Here is a 21,678-nt window from a genome sequence, read left to right as displayed (position 1 = left end):
ATACCACCTTGAGACATCACCTCACCAACTCACTCATTACACAGATAGGGAAGCTGAGGCCTGGAGAAGGAGTGGGTGTACCCAGGGTCACCCAGCTAGTAGATGATAGGACCAGAACTTCAACCCAGGGACTTCTATGGCCCAGAGTGTTTTCATTGTTCCCCATCTCTGTTCATGATTGTTACTTCCCAAGCTCCCATCCCATGTGTATCAAACATTCTCATCCACCCAGCATCCTATGGACTGTTCCATGGGTGGGGAAAAGGGAAGGGCTTTAGACATAGCTGAAAATGACACAGGAGACAGAAAGATGCAGGAAGCATTTATTGAGGGCCAGAGCTGAATTCTACAGGAGGCAAAAGGCATGACACAGGCAATTTCTAGTGGGTTAGAGGAGAGGACTGGGGGAGAAAGCAGTTACAGGGAGAGAACAGCCAGCCAGAACTGCAGCTTCCCAAGGCTGCCTCCTGCTGGCTCTTTGTGGGAAATGCAGGTAGAAGTGGATTTTCTCTGCCACTGCATCAACTAGTGGCCTGATAGTGTCTTTTCTCTGAAAGAGGCCCTTAGCCCCAGGCTCCCATGCTACAGGGGTCGCTGAAGCAGGTGGGGACTTCAGTAATGTGATCACTCATCACTGACAAGTTGGAGCACCCTCTCATCTTCCTACCAACAGGGCCTATGTTCCCAATCTTTAGGCCCTGGGAATCCTTTGGGATCAGTCCTTTATTCCAAAGCACCCCACCCTCACCCTGACTCCCATCCTAACCCCAGCTTGCCCTAGCCTCAATTAGGGGTTCCTGGTCTAAATCACCCTGAGGGATGGCTAAGCCTCCTCCTAACCCCCAAATCACCCTCTGTCCCTCATCTTTAGCAAGATCCTGGTATCCTTTCGCTTACATACATACCTTTGATCCTCAGCCAATTCCAGCCCCCCCCACCCCCCCAACCCCCACACACTTAGTTTCCTGAAACTGATATTCTGAACCTCTAGAGGGCACCACCAGCCAACTCTGGAAACTATAGGACCGAGGTACATTCCTCCCTGTGTCCCTCCTGGGGATTGGAATCAGAGTCACTATAGCCTAAGGGACAGGCTAGGGCCTGCAGCCAGGCTCCCCAAGGTCACTGGGCACCAGACACTGGCTAGGCCAGAGTGTGATGGGAAAGAGATGAGGCAGAACAGGGCCCCATCATCTGGGCACAGTATGGATGCTGGGGCCTGAAACTGAAGAGTGGAGTACTTCCTAAGGAACCAGAAACACAGGCAGACTCTGGTCTAACCCCTCACTCACCCACCCAAGCTCATCTCCCTAGCCAATCCTCCAGCACTACTCTCCCTCCCTTCCTAATACTGTGGAATGCATTTCAGGACTGGAAGAGCCCCCAGAGGTCATCTGAGCCAGTCCATTCCCTACTAGAATCTCCTCTGTGCATCCTGGCCACTGCTTGCATACCACCCATAACAAAGAACTCTTTGCCTCCCTCTTTCCAAATGGGCAACCTCAAACTCAAGGCTACCAGGTAAAGCCAGAGGATAACAGATAGCTCCGTATCAACTCTTCTCTGCCCAGCTCAGCTTTGAGCCCAGAGCCTGCCATGAAAGGGCCCGGAAGGGATAGATGGGTTGGAGACACCTATAGCATCATTCCTGGAGACCCTGGGAAGCCTGGATTGGGATGGAGAAAAAAGCCTGAGAGGGATCTGAGAGGAGGAATCTTCCCTCCTCTTCTCTCCAGAGAAGCCAGCAGGGCACCTTGAGCTGGCCTGGGAGACCCTCTCTAAAGGTCACCATGGTAAAAATAGAGCTTGTCTGGGAAGGGATGGAAAACAGCTGCTCCTGCCTGGGACTTGGTGCCAGGGAGGCAGATGGTCAAGCCAGGGCCTGGACAAGGAACTCAGGCGTAGGATCCTCTGAACACACCCCTCATTTACCAGACTCCAGAGATCAGAGCCAGGAAGGGGGGGGGGGCGGGCGGAGAGTATGGAACCCTGCAATGCAGCAAGTCTAGGGGTCCATACATACAACACCCTGCCTCTTCCAAGGCACTAGTGTGTGTGTACTGATAGAAGGGGTAATTTAGAAGTTTGGAGATTGCCTTGGCCAAAGCTCTATTAAACAGATGGGAAAGCTGAGGAGCAGAGGAAGGGTCTTTCCCACAATGACTGAATGACAGAGCAAGGGCTAGAACCCAAGCTTGGATCACCACCCCACCCCCAAGCCCAGAGCTCTCCTCCCCTGACCCCTTATCTCTGGGGCTATCAAAGAGGCCAGACCCTTGGGGACATGGTGCTGGGAGCTCCCAAGCCCCACGACACTTCTTCTGGCTCGGCTCTCCCGGGGCAGGGATGGGGTGTGGGCGGGGAAGCCTTTAGGTGGTGCAGGAGGCCTCCGTGGATAGGTTGCCACGCTTGAGCCTCAGGCTGCCGTTCCATCCGCGGGGACAGATGTTGTAGCCGAGGATGCCGGGCGACTTAGCCCCAGAGTCCTCGGAGTCGAGGGACACATCGGAGTCCGTGGGCGAGCGGCGGTAGGGGAAGGGCCTGGGTCGCGCGGGCAGCGGGCTCCGGGGACTAGCGCAGGGCGAGGGCCTGGCGGGCAGTGGGCTCCGGGGGATGGGAGCGAACGTTGTCCCGGGGTCCGCGGCCTGGCCGGGTCGGGACGGCAGGGGAGAGCGCATGCGCGGCGGCGGCGGTGGCGGCGGTGGCAGCGCTCTCGGCGGGGAGAAGGGCCGAAGGCTCTCAGCGCCCGCCGGCCGCGGGGAGGCGCTCTTGCGCCGGGCCGCGTTGATGATGTTTCGCGCCAGGAGCGCCTGCAGCTGGCGGCTTGGGGGCCGCGCCTCGGTCTCAGGTCGCAGAGGGGATACGGAGCGCTCGCTCCACGAGGGGGACATGGGCGGCGGCGGCGGTAGCGGCGGCGGCGGCGGCGGCGGCAGCGGCGGGGGGCTGCTCAAGCTGCTCCCGCGGCCCGGCTCCCACGGCCCCGGGCTCACCCAGCCGTCCAGGCTGCTGGGGGGCCGGGACGCGCCCGGCGTCCAGGGCGGGGAGGTGGGCAGGCTCTCTCGGCGGTCCTGGGGAGAGAACAGAGAGGGTGGGGGCAGGCGTTAGTGCTGGGCTTCTCTATACCGGGGTTTCAGAAGGGACCGAGTTGGCTGTGTCCATTGTACAGAGTCGGGAAGCCAGCGACCAAAGTCAGGTAGTGCCTGCAGAAAAACGCAGGTGCCCCAACTTTCATCTTTCAGGTGCTTGAACGAGCCCACGCTGCCTGCCCCTGCGCTTAGCAGGGAGGCAGATGACTGGCGGTTTAAGAACGCTCGCCTTGGAGAGAGACCCCTTTGTTTACCGAATGAACTTGGGCAAGTTGCTTCAGCAAAAGCAGCAACTCGAAGCCCCTGGGCTGCAGTTTCCTCCTCTGTGAAATGGGAGTATAATATCAGCATGTATCCTATAGGACTGTTGTGAGGAGTAAATGAGATAACTTACATCAAAGACTATCACAGTATGAGAAGGTTCCCTAGAAGAGAGTAGGTGCGCAATAGATGTTAGTTACCTTAAAGACATACTAGAATGATACACATGAAACTAACCAGAGTGCCTCTGTGTTAGGAAATGGGGTGAACAGGGCAGGGGACACAGCCACAGGAGTGGGAATAAGGCTTCTAATGTATTATATACTTTTTATACAAGTTTAAGGTTTTGAACCATATGGATATAATATCTATTCAAAAAATTACAAGCAAAAATATTGATCATTATTACTAAAGTTGGACTTACGGAAAGGCCCTCTCTGTCTCAATCCCCCTGCCATGTTGCCATGGTCACCTCCTAATTGTTCCTTGGACACCTTGAACAGGGAGGAGGTTCCCACTGACAGATGGAAACATAAAAGGAAGTTGGGTCGTTCCTCCCTAGGCAGCACACTCCCCTCACTGGACTTCTTGCCCGCGTGGGGTGGGGAGTGTGGGTTCCGTGAGGCCAAGTTGGTGAACCTCTGTGAAGTTATACACTGCTCTGCTATACACTATCATACCTGCTTCCTACCTCCTTAGGGACTTTCCAGTCTACAAAGTTCGTTCTCATCCTTACTCTCTCATCATATCCTCACAGCAGTCTGGTGAAGTAGCTGATGTTATCACACCCATCTTACAGTGATGAAAATGAAGTTCAGACGTGTAAATAACTATCTGGTGTGTTCTGCCCCACCAGGAAATGTGTGTGACTATCTGTTGCTTAAAGGTGGGAGGCAGGCTTAAGCAGTTTGAACTGGTTTGAAAGTACAGGGCTTGGGGATCCAGACCCAGCATGTATCTGCTAAACCATCCAGCTGTTCAGCCAATCAGATTCCAGCAACAAGCCAGCCCACTCAGTCTTCAATCCAAATTCACCAGCAGTCATCCCTCAGAGTCCAGAACTAGCCAGTCCATTCAGTGCCTCCTACTCAATCAAAATCTAGAACCTCTCGTGAGATCCATTCTCTCATCCAATCAGTAACCAGCCGCAGCCAAGCCAGTCAGCTTCTCATCCAATGAGAATCTAATTTCTCCCAATCAAAAGGAAGCAGTAAAGTACATGTATTGTCCAAACAATGCAGCAGCTACCAGATGAGCCCAGACTCAGAAATGGAGCCCTTTAACCTATAGAGGAACGTATAGCAGTCTGAACAGATTTTTCAATGGGATTGGGAATGTTAGGAACCTCCCGGGGACATCCAAGGCCCCAATCATCAAGTAGGAAAGTTAAAGCTCAGCATGGGCTCCACCTCTTTTACTTCCAGGGTCAGAGTTGTGTATATGTGAGCAAGAGACACTGGGAGCTGCTGTCTGTGAGCCATCTCAGGAATCTTTCAGTGAGCCTGGCTGGGGGGAGCAGGGCCAAGGGTTCATGATCCAAGTCCATCAACAAGCACTGAGGCAGAGCAACCAGGGCTTTCAGCCAAGAGCAAAGCAGGCTGGGGCAAGAGAAGCTATGATAACTGTCTGAAATCTCCAAGGATGGTCTGCCTTTAGTGGCCACAAGGGGAAGGCTAGGGCCAGCAAGTAACAGAATTTACTTCTCAGAATGCCTGGGTTGGAATGTTGGGGGCAGTGGTAAGCAGCTCCTCACCCTTTGGAGGTGGGCCAGGGCCTGACCTCATGGAAACTGCCATGTCTGGGTACTGACTGTGTGCGTGTGTGTGTGTGTGTGTGTGTGTGTGTGTGTGTGTGTTGGGGGGCGGGGGAGCAGTGAAGTGAATAATACAAAAAGGCTGCAGGGAATCAGAATTATTCACTTGTGAAAAAGTTCTCAATGTACCATATACACCAGAACTCCTTGGAAATGCACATGGGTGAAAATTCAGAGAGGAGCACCCACTTAACCCAGCACCAGACACAAAGCAGGACACATGTGTGGGGTGAAGGTGCGAGTAGGGCAGAGTCAGACAGGAACTATCAGAGATCAAAGAGAGCTAGCTCCCAGACAGCTTCTGTAATCCTCTTGTTGCATGGAAGGGGAGACTGAGGCCCACAGGTTGTCTAAGGTCACACGAGGAGTCAGATGCAGATCTGGGCCCAGCACCCATTTTTCTGGCTCTTGATGGCCGTACGCTCCTCTCCACGAGGGCAGAAACTCATTTTATGCAAGAGCCCGGCAGTGATGACTGTGGAAAGTGGCCGGATTTAGATAATGGGGGCGACGGGGAGTGGGGGGGGGGCGGCTGCTGAGGGAACCAGAAAGTATATATGCTCTGGCTAAAGGCACTTAAATACCACTTTTAAAGAATTCGAACAAACCTGGACCATAAGGGGCACGGGTTTTCCCCCGTGCTCTACAGGCTTTTTGGCCAAACTCTTAAGGAAGGAGAAAACAGAACATGATTTCCACAGGGTTCTGGTTCCCTCAGTGCTGACCCAGGGAAGAGAGAGGGCAGCCCTCACTTTCAAGCCAGCACACATCTGTACCCATGGCAGATCCAGACACTCAGCAGATGCACGCAGCACGTGGACACACACCACAGGCTCACACGCCGTAACTAAGCAGTCCCACCCCACTTCTCAGGCCAGAATTGGGGAGGAGGGAGAGGGCCCTGACCACCAGCCAGTGAGTGTGGAAGAAAGAAAGAAGCAAGACAGATTTGAGGCAGAGTATATTGAGAATAGGAGAGAAAACAAAGCTGAGGGAAGAGCTCAGCCAGCCTGATCACAGGAGCTGCAGGATGGAGGGTGGGCTCTTCCATTGCTGGCCCTCAGGGGTGGAAGGGAGCAGGGGTCCGGAACATGGGCTTCACTCTGCCCTGGGAGGGGTTTGGCGTGAAGGAGCCGAGCTCCCTCGCGACTCTCCCATGCATGCCCCCACGTTCTGGGCAGAATGAACTCACTGGGAAGGCACCCCCTGTTGCCATGGAGACGAGCCTGAGAGCTCGCGAAAACTGCAGGCTCAGCCCGGCATGGGCACCGCCTCCACCACCCCTCGCCCCTCTGGGGAGCCCAGAAATAGGGCTGGGAAAGAGAAAGTGGGTGGTGCTCGCCCCCGGTCTTGGGAAGCTTCCATCTGAATTCTGCCTCTTGCGTCTATGTTCTCTCACCCACACAAAGTGTGGTTTTGTGGGGCTGCAGCACATCAAAGGTGTCAGAGGTGGTGAGGATCTCAGACTACCTGACTCAAAACCCTCACAGTATGATGGGGAAACTGAGACCCAAAGCTGCACGTGGAGTCCATCTTTGAGAATCCAGATCTCCTAAGTCCCAGCCTTTTCTTCTAAACCTTAAGGTCTCCTTTGTCCCTTCCTTGAGCTGCTGTGCTCCTGCCCCAACCCTTGCCGTGTTCCCACTGTCTCCAGGCGATCCTGAGCCTGAGCAGTCCCAGCCTAAATTTCTGATCTCCTGGCCTCCTGCTGCAGCTCATTCCAGCCACACCCTCCCAAGGACACCCTTACATCTACTCACCATCTGTCCTATGGCAACTGTCCCATTTCCTTCCCCTCTCTTCCCGGGGGACTGTCTTATCACTTACAGGGCCTTTCTCCCAAAGCACCAGCCTGTCCTCTCATTCCTCACAGATTGTCCAGCTAGGAGGGCCCTCATCGTATAAATGAGAAAACTGAGGCACAAAGAGGGAAAGTGACTTGGCCAAAGTCGCACAGCAAACGGCAGGCTGAGATGCCTCTCTCCTTGCGGCCCCTTCCACTGCACGTAGACGGCTGCTTTCAGTCGTGCAGATCTTGGCTGAGGTTGAAGGCAAAACAGCTGACGGATACACTGCTAGGGGCCTCTCTCCTAGCTGCACACCAACCTCTGCGCAGCCTCCTACAGGGCTCTCTGTCTCTCAGGGGTCCCCTGGGACCTCCCACATCCCAGAACGGTGAGGGCAAGCTAGGTCGAACCAGGACTGAGGTCTGGGATGAACTGCGTTAGCTGTCTCGAAAGCGGAGCTAGATGTTTGGAGCGGGCATGAAGGCAGCTGAGCAGAGGGCCAGGAAGAAGAGTGTCAGACAGCAATGGTGGGCTGAGTCCTCATCCAGCAGAACCCGAGAGAAGAGAAAATGTGGAGGCCGAGGCAGAGGTCTCTGAAGCAGCGCAGAGGAAACAGTGTCCGGAAGGCAGAGGTGGGTGGAAGAGAGACCTGTGGAGGTGAGAATCCAGCAAGAGGCAGAGAGATGCCAGAGCTGGGGCCACAGTGAGGACGGCCCCACCGGGGTGGCTGAGGAGGCAGACCCTTGGCTGGCTGGTCCCACAGGCCAGGGCAGGCTCTGTATGCTGCAGAAGCCCCTCAGCAAGACGCTGGCATCCCTACAGCTCACCAAGGCCAGGTGAAGCCCCCCAGCCTCGTTAGGGCCTGCCAAGGGAGTTCTCTCTCCGTGACCCTCCTCCCCCCGCAGTGGCAGACTTCAGATCCCTCAGACATGGAGTCGAACCACTCTGTGGTAGGGAAGGGGCGGCTGCAGCTCAGAGAGGGGAGGTGACTTGCCCGATGTCACAAAGCTAGCTGGTGGCAGCATCAGCCCTTGAGACCTGAGTCCCCATACTCCTGACTCAGCCCTGTGCCACTTCCTGCTCTCCATCCAGCCCTCGGAGAGCGGGCTCTGACAGGCAGTGGGATCCCTGTGGGGTCCATTACTTGAAGCAGAAGGAAGGCTTCCACACCTGAGCCTCGATCCCGGCATTCCGGGTGGAGAAGGAGGGCCTGGGGGCTTGCTTGGCTCGGGGAGACCACACCCTGGAGGGAGACACGGGCGAGACATCACTGCTGTAGGTAGGGCTCACGGCAGTGGGCTGGAGGCCATCCTGGCCAGGGGAGGAGCGGGAGGGCCGAGGCAGGGCAGGCGACGGTGGGAGGGCTGCTTTGGGCAGGCTGGGCGCCAGGTCCAGGGAGCTCGGCTTGGCAGGCGAGGCGGCTGTGGGCGAGGACTTGGCAGGTTCCTTGATGGGTGAGAGGACAAAGAGCGAGGGCCGCAGCTGGCAGGGTGGCTGCCTGGAGGGCTCTGGGCGCAGGACCCCATTCTCAGGCAGGTAGCCGTGATAGAGGGAGGCAGGCGGGGTCCGAGCCGGGCTTCGGGACGCCACTCGGAAGCCGCCAGGCGCGTGGGTGGGGTACTTCCAGCACGAAGGCAGGGACATGGTGGGTGAAGGGCAGCGGGCCCGTTCCGCGTGGCCCGAAGACTCGATGACGTACTTCTCCATGCGGGACTGGCGGCGGGCGTAGAGCTCGGCCCCCTTCCCAGAGGCCTCGGAGAGGTTCTGGTTGGGTTTGGGCTTGGGCTTGGCCTGGATACGCGGTGACTTGAGGCATGAGGCCCACTCGGGGACAATCTCCTCGGCACCTGCGGGGCTGGCCCTGTCCCGGGGTGCGGGCTCCTGCTGGAAGTTGGAGGCCTCGGCCCCCAGCGCGAAGGGCTCCTCCTCCACGCCCATCTCCCCCTGGTCCCTCTGCCTCCGCTTCTCGTCCGCTGTCTGTACCAGATCCAGCAGGTCCGGATTCGGGGTCACCTTGGGCTTCTCCACGAAGGTGAACATGGATTTCCGGCTGCCCCTGCGGGCCATCGACTCCTCCAAAATGCCCGTCTTGCTGGCAGGAACTGCCTGGCCCTTTAGATGAGAAGGCTTGGGGTCGCAGCTGGGGTACAGGGCAGAGTAAGAGGGGGGAGACCTAACCCGGGAAGTCAGGGGGGCTGTGGACAAGGTCTCGGCATAGGTTGGGGGCGGGGTGAAGTTCCCCAAGGGGCGTCTCTCCAAGGCGGGGCTTCGCTGTGCCACGGGCCTCCTCTCCAGCATGGGGCTATGGGACATGATGTGTCTCTGTGGCCGAGGGCTCCTGTCTGCCACGCTGGGGGGCCGGGGAGTGGGACCCTTCTCTCCAAGATGTCGTCTCTCTACCATGGGGCTTCGTTCCATCTGGCTCGTGCCGCCCGGTGCCTGAATCCCAAAGGGCCTGGCCGTCCTGTTGACCACAGATGGGGGCTTGGCCAGCGTGAGGTGGACCTCGCTGTACAGTTTGGTGGGCGTGGTGGCAGCTGCCCGCCCGGAAATCTCTTGTTCTGTGGACGCCACTGGGGCACCAAGCTGGATATCAATGAGCAGGGAGCTGGACATGAAATCTGGGGCTGGGGGCCTGGAGCTGGAGATGGGAGTCACTTCTCTGGAGAAGGTGCTGGTGGTGGTAGGTGGAGCCGATACCTTGTCAATTAGTAGGGTGCTGGATCTCACCTCCACAGCTGGCTCCTGGGGTTGCCCAGCAGCACACTGGGTGCTGGGTTTGAAATCTGGCACTGCACCCTTCGGCGGGAGCTGTGCCTGTGAAGAATTCTGTTGGACACTGGACAGTGGCAGGCTCTGTGGGGGGACAGTTGCCGGTGGGTTCTGATCGACATCTGTGGCTGGCAGGTTGTGGTTGCTGTTGGAAGCTGGCGTGATGAGCGTGGCGCCGGGTGAGGGAGGGTTTTGGCTGGCATCTGTGGCTGGGCTGTGGACCTCGGCCGGAGGTGGAGTTGGGGGTGTCTGCTGGGCTTCTCGGTTCTGGGACAGGTGGAGCCCATTGGCCGTCAGCAGGGCCGCGTTCTCCTTTAAATAAACCACCAGTGGTACCTCCTCTTCCTCACTGGCCACCTTCTCCAGGTGCCGCAGCAAGTTGGCTTCCTCTGAGGAGCCCTCCATGCTGTGACCAGGGACCCCTGTGTCAGCGCTCTGGCAGGCGGGGTTTCTCGGAGGGCCTGGTTCAGGGAGGGAGGTGGGACTCAGGCTGAGCCCTGGGGCATGGCCTGTGGGGCTGGCGGGGGGCACCCTGAGGGACTCCTGGCCGGGCTTCTGTCCCCTCTGGCCGTGGCTCTCCAAGGTGAACTCGTTCACCCTCTGCCGGCGCCTGTTGAAGAGCTGGACGCCGCGGGAGTTGGAGCTGGGAGGGGTGGTCAGCTGGGCTGCGATCTGCTGGCTCCTCGCCTTGGCCTCTTTTAGATCCTTCTCGGTGAGGCTAGTGCTCCGGCCCAGCGCTGCAGGAGGGACAGAGGCCGAGTCAGCAAATGGGATTGCAGAGCCACAGGGGTACACACACAGACAGACAGATGGTCACCCATGCCCCACTACAGATGGCCTTTTCCTCCGGAATTTGATCTTTACTCACCGTGTCCTAGAATCTCCTCATAAAGATCCCTGACCCAACCATCACGGCCCAACTCAGATAGCCATGTAAAACCTTCCCTGATTACCCTTTTAGTATTAACTGCCCCCTTGTTTGGATTCCCCCTAAAGGTTGTTGACATGGCACTTTACCAAACTCAGCAAGAACACCTCACCCTCGCAGTCAAGGCCCCACTCCATCTCGGACTCATCTTGTGCCACCTTTCTCTCTCACTGGGCTCTTCCTGGCTGGCTTTCTGTTCCTTGAAAACGCCAAGTTTGTTCCTGCCCCGGGGCCTTTGCACTTGCTGTTCTGTCTGCTTGGAATGATCTTTTCCCAAGTGGCATTCCATGTTGGTTCCTCATCGCTCAGGACTCACGTGAATGTCACCTCTCTGGAGGGGCCTTCCTCTATAATCAGCACCCCCCCCAACCCATCTCTTTGTTTTGTTTTCTTCATAGCATTCAACACAATTCAGTATTATCTTTTTTACACGTTTCCTTGTCTATTATCTGTCTCCCTCACCTAGAACGCAAGCTCTAAGGGGGAACTGAACTTGCTTGACTTGTTCATCCCTCTAACCCTAGCCCCTAGAATAGTGCCTGGCAAAAAGTGGGCACTCAGGAAGCATTACTGAGGGCATGAATGGACCTGCAGGATATTCATATGCCTAAGTGCATATCTTAGGGCCCTTTACACTTTCAAACTCATAGTATAGTCATTTCTTAACACTAACACTTCCTCTTTTTAGAATAGGTAATACATTTACATGGACTAAAAATTTTTTTTTAACTTAAAAACATAAAAAAGTATACAGTAAAAAATGTCTCTCTACCTCTGTGTGCTCCACACCACAAATCAGGTAACAACTGTTAATAGTTTCTTCCAAGTCCTTGCAGAATTTCTTACCATTTTCATTTAAACAATCATTGAAAAATTCTCATACTTTAATGTTATAAAAGTAATAAATTGGGCTAATTTCAGCAGTGACTCTACTAGAGCATTGCATTACCTCATTTTATCCTCACAAGAACACTAGGACACAAGCATTACTTGCTCCCTATTTTACAGAAATGGAAAATGAGGTCTAGAGACTTGTAAGTAACTCACCCAAGATCACACAGCAAAGGGTGGCAAGGCTGGAGTCAGAACCAGTTCTCTCTGGGTCCACAGTGCATGCTCAAGCTGCCTGCTTGTCCCAAAGGTCCCTTTGGGACATATAGGGGACAGAGTCGGTGGGAGTCGGGGTTCAGGCTGGGGCTGCAGGCTAGGACCGGAGTCTGGGGCCTGAGGTCAGGGATCAGGCTGGGGGTCAGGCCCTATTAATCTGTAAGTTCACTATAGGCAACCATTTCTTTCTGTATCACCAGTGCCCGGCTGGCACAGAGTCAGTGTTTAATTTGTGCTTATTGAATAAGGAATGAAGAAATGGACGCATGAACAAATGAACCTACGGACAGATGGATGGGACAGCCTGTGGCCGGGCTAGCAGCTCAGTCGGTGGCTGGGAAAATTCCTCCCTTTGTCACCCCACCCCCACCGAGGGAAGCTAATTAGTTCTTGAGGAATCTGACCCTGCCCTTCCTCCTATCTTGCCCTCATTAGCACTGGCCATGACATGCTGAGTGGGTCTCCAGGGACAGTTTTTCTAGGCATCTTGCCAGCGAGGCTCAGAATTCATGGACTCTCAGAGCTGGGAGGGCCCCTATAGAGGAGCTGTTTCACTGCCACCCCCACTTTATAGATGAAGAAACCAAGGTTCAGAGAGTGGTGCAGGGTAGAGCTCACACTAGGGTCAGCGGGGAGGCCCACACAGGACAGAGTGGCTGCCGACAGCTGCTTCACTGGGACCAGGCCCAGCAGCCACAGGCTGTCTGGCCCCAACCTCCTCCTTCCCTCCTCCCCTCACGACCTGGCTCCCCACCACACACACCTGTGGCCACAGGTCCAGAACAGTGACAGCACACAGCCTGCCCCATGCGCCCCTGACGCCTGCTTCCTCCTGGTAGGGCTCCTCTCCTGCCTGGATCACCCCATGATGAAGGCTTTGGGGGTTGGGCCAGGCTGCTCCCCTGTGGGGAACTTAAGTAGGGGACAAGCCAGCAACACAGGAGGAGTTGCTCAGCTCATGCGATGTCCATCTCCTCTGGTCTGCTTAGAAACCAAGCCTCCCAGCCCAAATCCAGGCTCTGCTATTTGCTAGCTGTGTGACCTTGGCAAGTTACTACATCTCTCGGAGCCAGTTTCCTTAGCTGAGAAGAAGGTAATAAAAGCACTGACAGGGGCTTCCCTGGTGGCGCAGTGGTTGAGAGTCCGCCTGCCGATGCAGGGGACACGGGTTCGTGTCCCGGTCCGGGAAGATCCCACGTGCCGCAGAGCGGCTGGGCCCATGAGCCATGGCCGCTGGGCCTGTGCATCCGGAGCCTGTGCTCCGCAACGGGAGAGGCCACAACAGTGAGAGGCCCGCGTACCGCAAAAAAAAAAAAATAATAATAATAATAAAAATAAAAGCACTGACATTAGGGTTTGGAGGCTGCACTGAGATCGTGGATGCCAGGGGGATTACTGTCATTCAGCCCAAGTAGAGAGGACCGAGGGCTCATGCTACCCTGGGATGGAGTTGACGGTGACCCCACGTGACACCCTGGAAGGGGTCAGAGCTTCTTCTAGCAAAGGAGATTCACCCTACAGATCATGGTCCTGAGAGGGGTGACTGTCTGAAGGTCACAGAGCAGGGGATTCTAGAGTTATTGGGAGGCAGGGATCATTGCCCCAAATCACAGAACCTCAGAATCTCAGAGATGGCTGTCACCGGGTCCAATCCCCCACACAATTCCTGCGTCCCTAAAGCCATGTCCCTGTGTGTACAAGCCTCTGTTTATACCCTCAACTGACAGGGAGCTCACTACCCTGAAGATGTACCTTCTGCTAATTAACATTCTTTCTTTAGCTATAAAGTCACTCCTCATATTAACTCCCACCTCTTGACATGACTCTGCCCCTCACTGCCACACAGATAAAGAGCTTTCTCTTTCCAACCTGACAGCCCTGCAGAGACTCAGTCACAAATCACATCCCCACGGGGCACGGTCAGGATAAACATCCCTAGTCCCACCAGTGGCTCTTATGACACAACTGCAGCCATCGTAGCTCACATTGATTGGGCTCTTACTGTGTACCCGGCTAGCAGGTTCCCACAGTGCCAGGCTCCTAGAAAGGGCTTCAGTGTTTGTGTAATTCAGACCTCCCAAATCCCTGCACTTTTCTCTTTTTTCTCTTCACCTCTTTGCTTCAGTCCTATCCCAAGGCTGGTTCTAAGGGCAATGGGGCTAGAAAATGCTCCAGGGTCAGAGAGTGAAGGGCCCTCAGGGATAAGCTGGCCTGGGAGGCTTTAGAGAGGGAAGGGGTTGCAGAGGAGGCCATGGGCCAAGACCTGGTCTGCTGACCCCCAGCCAGGGTGGGAATGTTCCCCACACTGTTGTTCTGGGACAAGAGGAACCCAGCAGAAAACGCCAGAGGGTGAGAGAGCCCTGCCTCCGAGGGAGCTCCCGTGCCCCCCATCCCAGCCTGCAATGACTCCACGGAAAAGGAATTTGGCAGGAGGCTTGGACCAGACCCAGCCAGCAATCCAGATGACTTTTGCCACCCTGCACAAACAAAGCTGGGAGAAGGGGGGCTGGGCCAACTACAGGCATCCCAGAGTCCCCCACTGCAGGGCACTGGGGGTGGCAGCTCCATTCAAAATTCCCCAGACTAGGGAACTGCCACCTCTAGTGATGCCCCAGCCAGGTGGGTCCAAGATTGTGGTCCCTGGTGTCAGAGAGGCAAGAGGTGGCCAAGGCCCACAGGGGAGAGGCCCTTTGCTGAGCCCCCAATCTGCTTGGCTGCAGCCTGCACCTGTACAAGTCCTAACACCCCCTCTTCCCTCAGCCTCTTCAGGGCTGGCCCTTGAAAGCCCCACCCTGGACAATGGATGAGGAGCTCTGAAGACCGGCCTTCCGGAGATGGAGGGGTGAGGGCAGACTCAAGGAAGAGCTGCCCAGCGTCAGGAGACCTGGGTCCAACAGGGTTAAATCCCTAAGTGGGGAAGGGGGACAGGAAGCCCTGAGTACAGCCCTTCAAATGAAGATCGCAGTGGGTGCTATAATTAGTGAGCCCTCACTACTGCCCAGTATAAAGTGCTGTGCCATGCGCTGTAGACCCATCATCTTGTTCGATCCTCCCGATGACCCTAAGAGATAGGTACTAGCACTCTTCCCAGTTTGCAGATGAAACCAGAGCTCAGAAAGACCTGCCCAGGGTCATATGACTTTTAAGTAGCAGAGCTGGGGTTCAAAACTCAAAATCTGGTTTTGCTGAATCTCATTTCTTAACCACCCTGCCTTCCGGATCCTGACTCCGGTGGGAGGGGCACCCACAGAGACTCTGGTGCTCCTGGATGCTGGTCTGAAGACCCCTCTGTTTCCACATCTCGTGATCAGTGCCCGCGGCAGTGCCCTCTCCTCTTCATATTCAGCTGCCCAGAGCAACTCATGCTTTGTCGTCCTTCTTCCTCTCAGGAGAAGAGCTGATAAACGCATTGTGACTAAGGTAGAGATGACTGCTAGGACATAAAAGACTAGTGGAGTAGAAAGAGCACGGTGTGGGGAGTCAGGAGACCTGAGTTCAAGTTGCGCTCAGGCAGGGAGAAGCCCTTTCTCCCACCCCATTACTTCTGTAGGCAGCTGCCTGTTCTGCCGGCCATCAGGCCTTTTGGACAGAGGATCCAGAGGAGGGAGGCAGGGCAGGGGAACGGAGAGGCCAGAGCAGAAGGTCAGGACAGGGAGAGAATTCAAGGAAATTCTTCTTCACACGGCTGCCGTCAACGGGAGTGCCCAGGGCCCGGGCAGGGTGGAGTGGGACAGGGAGCCAGAGGTAGGAAGAGAGACTGGCTGGAGACGGCCCATTGTGGCTGCCTGGGAGTCTTGGCAACGGGACAGGTAAACAGGCTGGGATAACTGCCCCCCTGGTGGGGTCAGGAAGGAACCAATGGCTGGCTGCTGCACAGCCTCGGCCTCAGCCGGGGGCAGGAAGATGAACTGGACCTGAGTAATGGCCTGACTACCTTGCCAGCCCCTGCCCCGCATCCTCCCTGCTGAAAGGAGGAAATGACGCAGCCTCCTTTCCCTGGGGAGTTCTCCATCCATGCCAAAGTCCTGGTGAGTGCAACCTGACTGAGTCCCAGCAGACTGCCAGGCCTCCTCGCAGAGAATAATTCATACCAAGGTGGGAAGGACTGCCAGACACGGGAGATGCATAGGAATGGAAGTGAAGAGCCCCAGACCTAGCTCCAGCCTGGCCACCAACCGGCCGGCAGAAGTCATGGCATGCCTCTCCCTTAATGCCCAGGGGGAACTGAGACCAGAGGAGGATGCTGTATGCCCTAAGTCACACACCCCAAACCACAAAGGCACCTCTGGGTGCTCGCTTTACTCACTCCGGCTGGGTCCTCCCTGCAGCCCAGCTTCCCTCCGGATGCTGAGCCGGCCTTGCTTCTCAAAGCCTCCGCGAAAGGCAGCCAATCGACTAGCTGACAAAGAGGAAAATCCCACGTTGACGGCAACGCGGAGGAGCTGGATATGACTTCTCTCCTCCACAGATGACTCAGCCTAGCTCTTTATCAGGAAAACCGATTTCGCAACAGCCTTTTAAATGGTCTCTCCGCCCCCAGTCTCTCCCCCGACAATCTACCCACCCCACGCTGCCAGATCCATCTTCCTCCCGCCTGGCTCCACTCTGTGTCGGGCCTCTCTCCTCCTCTCCAGGACATGGGGGACCAAGCAGCAAGTCCTCATCCTGGCATTCAGGGTCCCTGACGTCAGGGTCTGCCCGAGAGCTCGCTCACCTGCTCCCTGCGCCCTCAGCAGCCGTCAGAGGGAGTCCAGCGGCTCGTGGTGCCACACCTGCCCTGCGAGTTCCAGCCTCTGCCGTGGGTTTGCGCACATCCTTCCACCCGGAACCCGTCTCTGTCTCCTATCCTTTCTACACGCTCAATCCCCAGATTATCAGTGTTTTATCTACACCGCTTAATAACCTCATCACTTGGCATATTATTTGTTTTAGTCAGAGTTTTCACCAGGGCGTGCTCACCACATGCCCCATGCCAGGCCCTGGCTTCATTAACAGCAGCCAGGAGGTCAGCAGTCCCCTCATCTCCATGTTAGAGGAGAAGCGGGCTCAGAGAGGTGAAGTGACTTAGGTGGTACAGCTAGGCAGAGGCAGAGCTGGGATTCGAACCCAGGGTGGCCCAGCACCCAGCCCAGGACCCATCACATGGGGCCTGCTGCCTCCTCCCAACACCTTGCTTTGCAGCAGTCAGGATCTGGGTCTTATCTTCCCCCAGAGGGTGCCAGAGCCGCGGGACAGGGGCCTCAACTGCTTCCGCCTTGTCCCCTACACCTTCCCCGGGGGCTTGCAGAAAGGATGGAGTCAATGAGGTTGACAACAGCCAACACATGAGGAGCTCCAGATGCTGCCAAGCTAAGGGTTTAGCATGTATTTTCTCACTGAATCCTCACAGCAACTCATAAAGGAGGCCCCCTTACCTCTGTTTTATTGATGAGGAAAACGAGACCCAGAGAATTAGCCAACTCACCCCAGGTCTTACAGCCAGCAAGGGACAGGCAGAGCAGAGCTGGAGCCGGGAGTCTGACTGATCCCAAGCCTGGGCCCCTCCTTCTGAAGAGCTCAGCCCACAAAGCACATTCACTTTCCCACCTACTGTCCCAGGCCCAGCCCAACTGCCACCTCCTCCAGGAAGCTTTCATCAATCCATCCAGACTCCTCGATCAGTGCCCCTCCCCTACTCGACCTGGCCCAGGGGCCTCGCAGCAGGAGCAGGGCTTGAAGGAAACAACAGGTTGAGGAAGCTCAGGAACCAAGGCCCAAGGGGAAGGAGGCTGGGACTGGCCCAACTCCTGGTATCTCCCTGACAGGGGTTCGGGATGATGCAGGGCAGGGTGGGTGGGCTAAGTCAGGTCGGCATGGGTGTTGGCTAGCAGGTATCCCTGTAGGCCACAGGCACTGCTCACTGCTGGCTGACGAGGGCCCTGCTATGCGGTCCTCCTCTCCCAAAGGCCAGGAGCCACCACCTTCCTCCTGCCTGCTCTACTAGCCTAAACACTAATCTACAGTTAGATTTTCAGGGACTTGGAAATGGTGACCCAGAGAGAGGCAGGTTCAGTTCCAGGTGCACAGCAAACTGGAAAGGGCTGGTTCACAGGGAGCCAAGTTCAGACCCAGGCTCCCACCTCCCCCAGTCCAGCTATGGTAAGCCAGGCATTCCCCGCCACCCCCAAGCCCTCTCCTGCTGCATCAGCCTCCATCATCCCAGCCCTGGGAGCCTTGAGAGTACAGAAAGGACTACCACCCCCTACCCTTCCAGAGAAAACACTTAATCCAGGAGACGTAAAGGTGGCGAGCCAGGGCGGAAGAGGGAGAATTTCCCCTAAGCTATGCCTCTGCCAGGAGCAGTGCTGAGCCTAGTCTATCTCAGGGTCCCCAGCACCCAGCCCAAGGCCCTCGACAAAGATACAGCCCTTCCTCTTGGCCCCGGGGCAGCCTGGGGCTGGAGTTGGTCCCATTCTCTCTAAATTCCCCAGACTCAGCAGAGGCCGTCGCCCAGGAGGGGTTCACTAAGTGTTGACTAAACAAATGACTGAAGGATGAGCACTCCCACAGTCCAAATCTACCTTCACATTTTACTCCACCATTCACCCCAGGAGACAAATTCTCGATGTGTCTAGATCCCAGAGTCATGGAGATTCTAGGTCAGAGATCTAGAGAGTGGTTCCTCGAGGAAGGGGAGAGAGGAAGGAGGGAGGTAGGAACAAGCCTTTGGGTGAAGAGGGAGATGAAACCTCAAATGGCAGTGTTAGATCCAAGAGGCAGAATATTCCATTGAGTGCCAGGAGAATATAGAGCTTAAGAGATAGATGAACGAGGATGAAGAAATCTGGGAAGTCTTCCTGGAGGAGGCGGCATATGCCCTAGGTCTTGAAAGATGGAGATGTGGAAGTATGTCAAGCAATGGGACAGCCCAGTGGAGGCTGGAAGGCTCAAGGTGGTCCCCAGCCCATCCTCTACCCCCCTCCACTCACACCTCCAGTCAAGACAGCTGGAGAGGAAGGCACCTCTGACAGAGGAACACGTCCACCACTGGGCTTGCCCAGAGGCTAAGGGTGACTGGGGTGGTCCAGGTAGAGTTCCAAGGGAGCTATGTACATGGGAAGGCACATGCCTAGAGCTCAGAAGCACCGTGGTATCTGCCCTGGGCCTCCGGGTGGGTTACATAACTGCCCCACCGGGGCCACAGATTCAGCCGGGACCCTCCTCCGCCTCCACCTCCCCAGCCATCTGTCTCTGCTGCTTCCCTCTCATAGAAGAGGCCGCTGCACTGCCCAAAGCAAGGCCAGCGCCCTGTGGTAAATTCCCCACATTCCTTCCTCACAGAAAAATAAATAACGGGGAGAAAAAATGCTGGAGGAATGATAATGACGGCCCCAGCACGCTGCAGTCCCAGCTCGCCTCCCCACCCTGTAGAGCAGAGCCCCATCCTGGGCTGGGGCGGGGATGGGGACGCTGCTGCTTCTCCCTGAGGCATCCTCACTGCCAGGCCCTGGGATAGACGAGCCGCCCGCAGCCCCTCACCGCTCCCCCAGGCCTGTCAACCCTCTTTTGTTCTCAGGGTCACTCATATCTGCTGAAGAAGGTGCTGGGAAAGGTGCTGAGAATCTTTCGGTTGTGGCAGGTGACCTCCGAGGGCAAACTTGCCAGAGGCTGGGCACCCTTCACTTTTACTACTCAGGTTGTTGTTTACTGAGCGCTTCTTATGTTCCAGGCATTATTATCATTATTTCATTATGTTTTGATTTATCTTTGCAAGCTGTGAACTGGAAGTACTGTCATACCCATTTTACAGATGAGGAAACTGAGGCTCAGAAAGGTTTTATGATTCGCGAAGGTAGTTTGGCCAGTGAGTGGTCTACCCCCTCCACTCCTGCCTCTTACTCCCATATCTATTCAGCCTGTCTGTCCTCCCCCAGACAGCCCTCCTTTACCAAATCCAGCCAGAGGTGCAGCCTGTTCCCTTCCCACGTCCTGCTCAACAAAGCATCCTGTGCGGGCTACCTTTAGTAAGTCACCTCACCTCTGAGTCTCAACTTCCTCATCAGTAAACCAGGGATGATTATAGCTGCTTTGCAGAGTCACTGCTGAGCAAATGAGATGCACAATTTCTATAGCATAAAACATTGTGCACACCTGAGGGGGATTTAACTTCAGCCTTTTGCACAAACCTACCTTTGTATAACTGTACCAGGCTAGGGCGATGTCTGTCTCCCTCCCTTCTCCAGCCCTCTCTGGGGCTGGTCTCCCTCTTCTGCTCATAGTCAGGCACAGCCCAACCTTCCCCTCCCCCTCCAGCATCCTCTCAGCAAGGGAACCCCAGTGTCAACCTCTAGCTAACTGTGCTGTAGCAGGAGAGAACCAGGTTTGAATACCAGGTCTGCCTCTTACTGGATGTGAGCACCCAGGCCCCCTTGGATGGCCCCAGACCCAAGACTCCTGGGAGGGAAGGTATGGCCGAGGCTCCCAACACTCAGTACGCAGTCCTGCAGCCAGGAGGGTGCTGTGGTCCTGAGAGGGCAGGAGGCTACCGACCCTGCCATCCCCTCATGCCATTCGCCGGTTACTAGGCATGTGTGGCTCCCCTCCAGCTGAAGGAGTCTCCAGCCAGAGGAGAGGCTGAACCGTCCCCTTGTCCCTCAAACTGCAAAAGGAAAGCAGGCTAGAGGTCAGGGAATTTAGTTCCAGTCTGTTCTGTCACAATATGGGTGAGATGCTGGACTAGTTCCTGACCCTCCTTGGGATTCAGTTTGTCCATGTGTTTGTTTCAGAGAAGGGATTGGCCTGGACCAGTGATTCCTAGAGTGTGGTACCCCCACACCTCTAGTGGGAGCAAAAGGATTTAAGTGGTACCCTGATACTTAATAACATCTTACTAGTTATGTGAATTTCACATGTGTATTAGAAAAGCAAGATAATAAATCCATCAAAGGTATATTACTGCTTAGGGAGAGGTAAAAGTGGATATTTCAGCAACAAAAGTTAGACAATTTAAAGAAAACAAGTATAGGCGGTGTATGAACTCATTCACTCAACTGATGTTTATTGCACACCAACTAAGGGCCAGGCACTGTTCACAGCCATGAAGAGAAACAGATAAAGCCCTGCTTGCATTCTAGCACGGGAGCCAAAAAATAAGACTATTTCTATAACCTCATTATATTATATATCTATAATCTTATTCTATTCTATAATAAATTCTATAGAGAAAAATAAAGCAGGGGTGGGAGATATACAGACTGCACAGGGTGGGGAGTGGTGTGCAAAGGTGAATAAGGTAATCAAAGGAGGCATCACTGAGAAGTCACATCAGAGTGAAGAAGTGAAGAAGGTGAGGGAGTGAGGCTTGTGCATTTCTAGGGGAGGAAAGACCAGGCAGAGGGAACAGCTAGTGCTAAGGTCCCTAGGCAGGCTCGCACCTGGCAGGTTGAGGATGGTGCACGTAATGTGGAGGTGGGACGTGAATAAGGAAACCAGCTTCTCTAGTGGTCTTTCTAGTGGCCTGCAGGGTCTCAGGGATCCCCCTGCATTGCAACCATTTGTGCTTGTGCGCACACACGCACACACACACCCTGCAACACACACATTCTGGACAGCTCCCTAATGCTGGGGAGAGCCTAGCCAGCAATAGTATGTCTTCCTCTGCACACACACCCACACACAAAGGTGCTCTTTGCGTGTGCACCCATAGAGGGGTGTGTGCACACATAGCACCCGTCGGTATGCATGTGGAGACACACAGGTACTCAGGTGGCACACTGACGCAGGTGCACGTGCGGCGGGTACACACCTTATGAGCGGACATGTGTGTCTCCCTCCTGCCAGCCTGCCCTGTCTCTGAGTTACCAGACCACCCTTGCCTGGCGGGCAAGTGCCCCAATGGCGTGGTTTCAAATTCACTTCTCCATATCTCTGCACCTCAGTCATGGT

General features: G+C 55.5%; 1 protein-coding gene across 2 annotated transcripts in view; it reads right to left on the bottom strand.

Moving 5' to 3' along the window:
- Positions 1 to 301: 301 nt before the first annotated feature.
- The window catches only part of SYNPO (synaptopodin), a 37,152-nt gene continuing 15,775 nt past the window's right edge, over positions 302 to 21,678 (bottom strand). For both annotated transcript variants that reach the window (XM_089909564.1, XM_022590156.2), the window contains exons 2-3: positions 8,118 to 10,456; positions 302 to 3,068 (exon numbers count right to left, since the gene is read on the bottom strand). In XM_089909564.1, coding sequence (XP_089765690.1) covers positions 2,370 to 3,068; positions 8,118 to 10,456 — 3,038 coding nt within the window. In that variant the 3' untranslated portion in view covers positions 302 to 2,369. The remainder of the gene's footprint in view (positions 3,069 to 8,117; positions 10,457 to 21,678) is intronic.

Source organism: Delphinapterus leucas, chromosome 3 (assembly GCF_059928025.1).
Source record: "Delphinapterus leucas isolate spDelLeu-1000000601 "Yukka" chromosome 3, BTC_Dleu_Yukka2, whole genome shotgun sequence".
NCBI lineage: Eukaryota > Metazoa > Chordata > Mammalia > Artiodactyla > Monodontidae > Delphinapterus > Delphinapterus leucas.
The sequence above is the reverse complement of the archived record's forward strand: the minus strand, read 5'-3'. Positions and strand labels throughout refer to the sequence as shown.